General features: G+C 38.6%; 2 protein-coding genes across 2 annotated transcripts in view; one reads left to right on the forward strand and one right to left on the reverse strand.

The window, feature by feature from the left end:
* T265_03275 (hypothetical protein) overlaps nucleotides 1-8,577 on the reverse strand; it is a gene marked incomplete at both ends in the record, with an annotated part of 49,794 nt that overhangs the window by 27,634 nt on the left and 13,583 nt on the right. The gene's annotated exons all lie outside the window — the stretch shown is intronic.
* The window catches only part of T265_13204 (hypothetical protein), a gene marked incomplete at both ends in the record, with an annotated part of 30,905 nt that overhangs the window by 12,547 nt on the left and 9,781 nt on the right, over nucleotides 1-8,577 (forward strand). The window contains 3 exons of the mRNA XM_009167721.1: nucleotides 2,847-2,958; nucleotides 6,825-6,874; nucleotides 8,385-8,417. Coding sequence (XP_009165985.1) covers nucleotides 2,847-2,958; nucleotides 6,825-6,874; nucleotides 8,385-8,417 — 195 coding nt within the window. The remainder of the gene's footprint in view (nucleotides 1-2,846; nucleotides 2,959-6,824; nucleotides 6,875-8,384; nucleotides 8,418-8,577) is intronic.

The following is an 8,577-nucleotide window of genomic DNA, read 5'->3' on the forward strand; positions in this document are numbered from 1 at the left end:
ATCTCGCACCCTCATTCGAACAGTCCCAGACCAATTTAATTCTCAGCTAATGTAACAAGAACAGAAGTATATCACCTTGATTTTTACCCAGCCTGCGTGAACTATGAATATTCTGTCTATAAATTGGCGTTGATTGACTTTATGAGTTGTTGTATGCATCTATTAGACCATGTAGGCTATTTGGTCAAATGGATTTTGGAGAAGGTACATTTTTATTAGTTAAACAAACAGTGGAACACCACCAATAAATGCGTGGAGACGGCTCTTTTAAACCAGCGATAGTTTTGAGTTTCATAGTGAAGTTTATGTAAAATAAGCAAAATCGCTGAACGGCAAATCTAGTCGTGAAATCGGCAAATTTAACGCAAACTGAAATGGCATTGATGAAGAATTGTGCGAAATAGCCGTCTACTACATAGCGTCATATTTGAAGAAGCCACGTGGTTTATCGTAGGGGACTAAATCTGAAATAGACCCTCGCACCATTCACCTAATGATAGAATTTGCTGCACATGACCACCAAAAAGTGGCGTTTTCTTATAGGCGGGTATGATGTTCCACCTGCAACACCATATCAAGTATACCGAGAATATACTATTCAAAACCGACGGCACCGATGCGTTCATCCTTCCCAGTGTGATTAGTTTGCCAAAAAAGAAGCCACATGTGCTCATGTCTGAAAAATACCTAGCGGAAAAATCTGCGTGGGAGTTTATGCGTAGGCTGTATTATATTGTTCTTTCAATACGTCTATTCGAATGGGGAGGTCGGAAGGTATAAATAGACTGAAAATCAATCGGTTCAGTTTGGAAGAAAATAGAGATGAAACTGTCTTGTGTACACTTTATCATCCTCCAAATACTATTCGGCGGTTGTTTGGGTCTGAGTACGTGGTTTCGGTCATCTCCATTGAATAGTATTTGATTCGTTATATTCTGGATAGAACTGCCCAACAAAAACGGTCGGCTGCAGTTACCTTGTCAATACTTGAAGGAAAGGGATTAGTCCAGATACTATTCTTAACTGGCTTAGAAACCCTGTCATTTTCCTCAACCTTAAAATTTCTAGCTACGTTGAATTACCGAAAAGAAGCCGTCTTGTACGAGTATATATATACTTGTTTTTATATACAGGTTTACCACTGGATCCACAACTGGGAGGTAAGCTTTATTTTATGCTACGGGATATAATCGCCACTGTAAGGTATATTGAGCTAAAGTCATTTTCTAACGCTGCTTTAAATTGGCGGAAAAGTAACACCTTCACATAAACTCTAGCCACATTCGGTTCAGTTTTTAAGCATAATGGCAAGTGCATCATGATTAGATAGTGCCATAAGGGTTTTACCGGCAACTCTAAAAAGAACTATCAATTATTCATACAAAAAGGACTATTATTTCCTTGCCAGCTTCCATTTTAACCCGTTCACCAAAAGTAGGAATTTATTGTATGCGATGCCGTTATCAACTTAGTGCTTTGATTTAATTAACACGCATCGACACATGAAAATTGATCAGCTGATCAAGTGTTGCATTCTTTGATGCAATATATTCCCAAAATTATGTAAACATGCTAGAAGTAATGCGCGCTTCACTGATTAGTACAGTCTCCCGAAGAATAACAAAACAATATTAATTGAACCGAATTATAACAATTGTCGAGAAGTAACAGCGTAAATCTGCACTAGGAACTTGCTAATTTGGTAGCATTATCGTAGACGAAAACAAAGAAAGATCACTTTGGGTCTACGTAGTGTTTTGGTTACTTTGATTCGATAAGGGTGTAGGTTTCTGAATTTTTTTCAGAGTCTGACTAAGCAGATCTCAATTACAAGAATTTTTTTCAGAGTCTGACTAAGCAGATCATCAATTACAACAGTTCATGGGACCAGAAAATTTTATCTCCATAACCGTCAAGCACGGTGAAACTCAACACACGTGATCAGTAATTTGATCATGTTATACAGTAAACTACATCATGTTTGACTCTTGATAAATTTGTACGAGCACTTCGCTCATCACTTTCTTAAGACAACGATTAATGCACGTGTAATAACCTCATAAATTTTCATCATTCGCAGAAGCGATACCGGAGGAGATATCCGAGGAGCTTTTACAGTTGCAAGGTTTGTTAGATTGCCAGAATCATGCTTCATCGATATGCATGTAGCTTGTTCCATAAAAGGCATACCTGGACTATATTTTTGATATCAACCAACCTCTTTCGTACTGTAGTGTCAGCCTTCTATCACAACTTGAAACGTCCATGTTAAGAGGTGGCCGTAGAACAAATTATACATACAGTGATTTTCCAGATATTTATATGAGGCAAATCAAACATGAAAATCCGATCGCCCATAGGCAACAAATGTGTTAATATTTACAAAAAGCATCCATGCATCAAAGTTTAGAATTTCGTTGTGCCCTGTAATAGTTTGCAATATGCTGACATGTCTCTTGATGCGGTCTGAAATGTTAATACCCCAATACACCAAAAAACTTTCAACCGGCGAACCAACTGAAGCCATCCAAAATATGCATAGCATAATATGGAAACGTTATAGAATAGGTAGTATTCCTCTGAGATATTTTGGCGAAGACAAAAGTAGGGATCAAATTAACGACAGAAAATGGCAGCGACAAAAATGCAAAAGGATAACACGGAGAAGCCATAATACGCATCCATGCATGTCCGACTCACTAGTTTGCCTAGATAGCTCCGGTGAAGTTGCCATCATTTAGAATGCTCAGCTCCGTATTTAGTGGCCATATGGGTGTTTGTTATGCTCAAGTACATAAATTGCGCATAGATAAAAAGCGTGTACCAGCAAACTCAGAGAACTACAGGTGTATATAATACCAGAGGTGGCATTGCGGAAAACAAGAACGTGCAAATCCTTTCCGGGTTGGTGAACGAAATATTGACGAAGACGCTATATATCTCGCGCTATATGTCCCGGTATGTAACGTAGCCAGGAGAGCACTACTCGGGTCTCGTCGATAAGATCGGCAACATTTATACAAATGTTGCCGATTCGTACTTGAAATTACTCTAGTCTAACCTTGCTTGCCGTGACGTGTGATGCTTTTTCGTATTCTACGGCAAAATGGCAACCTGCAGATTTTTGCCGCTGCTTGTTTGAAGCGGCCCAAAAATAATCTGCACTTAGTGTTCAGAAGGTAAAATTACTTTTGCTCCTACATGAAATTTGGTTCGATAATTTAAACATCGCCATCACTGAAGTTGCCAACTAATTTGTGTCCAAACAAGTCCTTTTGTCCAGGAGGTCTCATTCCGCTGCCGTTTTGTTGTCACGAACAAATTTTCTATAGATTACTGCCTACATCTGCAGCTTACGGTGTTTTTTTTCAAAACAAAAACAATTATATCATATCTTGCTCATTGTTGCTTGTCTAATTTCAGAGGAAATCAAATCTTATCTAGATAGTTTGAAACGTATGTCTTTCTCGGTTGCTTGCGCATCTTATTGAAATTTAACCGGATGAGGGACGCATTTCGTATTTGCATTTTGTGATTTACATGCTACCATAGTGAAAACTTATTTTTGTTATTTTTTCCAAAATATTGGGAGAAAACGCATTCTGAGGGTGCTTGAGTCTCAAACCTCAGAGGAGAGGGCTGCCAAGTGAGGAGTATGCAACACATCAAAATGGAACGCAATGTCAAAAATTAGCTTTATACAAATTTTGCCTTTTATAGTTCATCGAATTTATTCGCAAATGAGTCCTTTTATACGACATATGAAACACAAAAGTGAAAATTTTCCACTTGCAGATGACCCATGTCCAAAACGTGGTAATTCCTGTGTACTCTGACATCGAGCGTCAAGGACGCCGCTGTGATAAGGGAAAAGCATATATAGTTACCGCCAGAGCAAATGTTTGAATGAAGCTTATTGTTTAGGTTCTCATGAACGAGCAGGCGATCAGCGGGATAATAGTTATTCAGCTTGGATTATACGGTTATTCGTCCAGTTACTGTGGTTCCCGCAGATTGAGAACAGTGGTTTTCAATTATCGCTAGTGAACATTTGTAAGAAGACGGTGAAAGACATGGTGAAAATGAAATTCCCATTCAACGTACCGTCATTGCGTGCCGCAAAATTTTGATGCGTTTTTAGTAAATAGACCTAAGCATCTCTTTTTGAATTTTACTTTTATTAAGAACGCCATAAAATTACTTCACCTATTGAATTTAGATAAACTTGGCACATTTTTACAACAATTGGAAAGTGAGTAATTTCTAGATAAATGTTTTTGCATCGGAACAAAACAACAGAAAATTAGGCACTTTGTGTCTAAATGTGGACTGAAGGGCACCTTTAGGGGAAAAACAAGGTTGATCGTGGCTCGATATTATTCAGGCTACCTCATTCTTTTGGGCTGCCTGACACACTAAATGATAGATACATCAAGACTCGTATACAAAGACGCCAGAATTTTAAAATAGGTCGTCACAGTTTCAGTCGGGCAGCTATACCCGAAAAATAAATCGCGTAGCTTTGTTGTGGTCGAGTGTACAGTAAATTCTGGTCAAATGTAAGCTGAATTGAGTCCGTCATGTAGCCGGTCAACTACTTTGTTTGTGTCGACTGGGCCACCCAAGGAAATATTATGTTGATGCATTAAATATTTTTGAATATGCTTTATCCTACTTTTGCAGTAATTTGAAAAAGCGAGCATTGATTCTCTATATCTGTTGCGCCGCTAATACAGTAAGGATACTGCTATCCACTGCGCAGGATCCTCTGTGGTACACCGTTTTACACAAGCCAAGTTCAGCTCAAGTTCTTCGGATAACACAAACTATTCCGCACTGCCGACAGTTGCTAATAACTCAGATGTCAGGATGAAAATGGATTTTTAGGTGCACATTCCGGTGAGCATTCGTGTTGTGAGGCTCACTTAGGGAACAACCGTTTACACCAAAATATTCGGAAATGACAAAAGCCGCGAAATATTTACGAAAAATGCTATAAGAAAATGCAACACACAGAATCAAATTCAATCAGATTTGAAGACATACGGGTCCTATGTCTTGAAGTGCACTCGCATCTGTGTAACAGTGAAAGCTTAACCAACGGTTCATTATCCATCGTTCTCGAACTTTTGTAAAACCGCTTTTATAATTCGGGGTTTTAGGATACGCAATAAATTATCTTTGTCCATTTCTAACAGAGACATTAAAAGAGCTTGGAGAAAAATTGAAAGGTTTGTTATCGGGTTGATGCGTTCCGCAAACAGACATTAGTATTTTACACTGTGTTTCATAATGAAATATTTTTGGACATGTCATTTCCTTGATTACCTGTATTGTTCCTTGAGGAACCGATTCATTCATTAGAAGAGAACACATACCAAGATTCCCCTGAGATATTTGTTTGAGTGACCCGCAACTCCTCCTCAGCAATGGACATTTAGCACCATGCTTACCATTCGCGACCTGTCTACTGTAACTTATTTCTGCTTTACTGTACAACGTGAAGATGCATATAAGTGCATTGATAAATATACCTGAATGTCGATTTAAGCGAAAAGCACATCTAATGAATTTTATGGTTTTCATTTCCCAATGTGTGAATGGCATGAAATTTATGCTCACGCAAACGACATATCGCCAATAAAACCGAAAATATCCTATAATTCTATGTAGTCTGTTGTCCAATTTGAAACCGTGGTGTTTTATGCAAATCCATAGTTTTTGGAAGTGGCTATGCAGACCAATCAATATTAATCAGGCCTAGAGAATTTATTAATGTAAACAGTGCGCCACCACCGTCTGAGTGTACTGCCAAAATAAGCAGTATCATTGTCTCGCTTTGGGCGCTGCTGTACAAAAAATTATTTCGGATTCCTTGAAGCGATTGATTTTGTTTAACAGCTGCAATTGACTTTTATCTGCTGACTATGAGACCTTTGTGTAATCGACAATGCTGAACAAGAAAACCAAACAACAGTTGTCAGGTACCGTCTATAGAACAAAACTAGATTTTTTCTCAGTAATTTCCGGTAGCTATTAATTCTTAGTAATAGCCTTGGTAATTCGGAGGAATAAATGCCGTTCGTTGCCTTCCGACAACTAATAAAGCAATACACTTTCGACGGAACCAATACGCTACATGTTTTCCTTACAAGACCAACAACGCTAGTCAAAACACTGGAAACTTAGGCGTCATTATGGCAAATAAAGCATCCAAAATAATATCTAGATATGCTAAGTACCTGGGGTACAAGCACGTAGGAGGTTTAAAAACGATAATATAATTCTAACCTAGCAAGCGCTTCCAAGTACTAGCATTCTCCGTCTGATCTTGAAATGCTAGCAATGGTTTGGTGGATCATACAATATGATTTTGATTGTGCTTTTCTTCATAGCTATCCCTTTTAGTAAAGCAGATGCAAACTTAAACCCACGTATATTTTGCTGGATTGCTGCATAGTTGAAAACTGGTCCTGGGAAACATTCAACAGCAAGCAGATCTCAATTTTGCACTGCAAATTATTTATGGTGACTGATATTCGATGCCAAATTTGACCATTACTTACGGTTAGAAAAAATGGTTGAGAAAATTTAGTGCATTTTGTTTTCCTTGATTGTTGACACCGAACCCAGAGAAAAGAAGATTTCTATCATTCTTAATGCCATTGCTGAGAAAAATACCCGCTACAGAAGAGTTTGATATATAACGCACAAATGTTAGCCAAAAAGCTAATAGAATTTAGCAAATTAATGCATCATCACAATTGGGTTCAACGTTTATCCCTCATCGCACGCCTTTGTCAATTTGTGTAATAACGTGTCAGTTTTTTACTTTTAAAAGCAATGCTACTGAGCGACTTGCAGAAACTAAAAGGTATGATTCATTTTACAGATAAAATTCGCTAGTCAGTTTCGAATACTAGGCAATTATAATGTCAGAAACTAATATCTTCGCATCGCTAGATTCGCTATAATGTCGGGATAAAAGTTTCACAGTGCCTGATAATGTCCACTCATTTATGTGTACAGAATGTTTTCTTCGAAATTCAGTTGCTTGTGTTTTCGAGAGAATAATATCAATGTTTTGGAAGAAAAACGTTATACAACACTTGGCCAATTAAAAACAGCAGCCTAGGTTTTGCGGAATGTGTATTTCGTTCATACGTAAACCACTCTTGTTTTCACAGTCGCCGTCCTTCGGCGTATTTATTATGAGGTGTTCACTCAAACGGAAAGCACTGGGCTCAGCGCTTTCTAATGTTTTATCGCATCTGCTGTGCATATCCAACAACCCTACCGGGATGTGAAATCTGGACATCAGACATGCGAGGCAAGAGCTTTGCAACTGCTCCAGAAACACGTTAGACTCCTCTAAAATTTCGAGGCTTAACAGACAAATACATTACTATTGAGCAGTGTGATTGGTGTGCCAGATACATCGAGCGATGACCCATCAACGTCGGATGGTATAAAGCATAGGTTCATAAACTTTATACAAAAATTAAGTAGAAATAGGTGACAAAGACTGGCCCATACTGTTCATGAAAACTATGAATATGTTGAGAATCGGACGCTGGCCGAAAGAAGGCCTTTGTGGACCAGTTGGAAATTTAATTCCTTTCAGTAATTTGAATATTTTCAGAACAGGTAGTTCAACCGCTTCAGATTGGTTCTGTGCAATCGTCAATTGTGGCAAGTCATTATCCTGTGAAGAGCTGGAGTGTGATCACTATCAACCATAGAATTCAATGGAATTTATTAGACGCCCAACGTTCCCGTTACGCGGAGTGACGTTCGTAGTCAATCCTGTGCTACAGGTAATAGTTCAGTCTATACAGAAAATGACTGGTTCCATGGAAGATTCGAACACACTCTGTCAAACCCGAGATTCGCCATGTAGCACCGCTCTGATTTTCTGACAAACCGGCTTGCACTTATCACTAGCAAAGTGCACCGAAAATCGATAACCACAGGTTATCCTCATTTAGCTTGGCTTAATCTTTTACTTGGCCAGGTTTGGCATCCAAAGTTTAATTTGGTACGTCTGTCTGTGTGCGTCAGACCACTGATCCAACCAAATGGTTGATGGGGACATTGTGACTGCTGTGCAATCACGTGGGCAACGATGTCGAAAACAAAGCTGAAAGTCTTTCAAATATCCAACTGTGTAAGCTGAAGGAGACAACAAATGTTACAACGAAGACAACAGTAAAAAACCAGCATTTCATTAACTACATGCGTAGAAATTTTCCGTGATCTTCTGGTTTGATAGGTTGCTCATGTTGCATACACTTTAATTGCGTGTATTTTGTCTGTACTGTGCGAGATTATTTTGCCTGCTTTTTGTACTGTGTGCAATCCATCGCTCGTTTCACCTCATATAGAACAAATTTCCGGCTATTTGTCGGGGATTATTTGTGAGTATTGATTTGTATTATCTTGTCTGAACTGTTTGCAGAGCATACATTTAGTTATTTATCGTTTTTGGAACGACGTAAGCATCCAGCTTGATCTCAAGCTGAAACGACTTACGGTCGGCATTTTATCCTGATTTTGTGGACGGTTAGGCAGGTGGAA

The sequence above is a fragment of the Opisthorchis viverrini genome, assembly GCF_000715545.1.
Source record: "Opisthorchis viverrini unplaced genomic scaffold opera_v5_45, whole genome shotgun sequence".
In the NCBI taxonomy this organism is placed as follows: Eukaryota; Metazoa; Platyhelminthes; class Trematoda; order Opisthorchiida; family Opisthorchiidae; genus Opisthorchis; species Opisthorchis viverrini.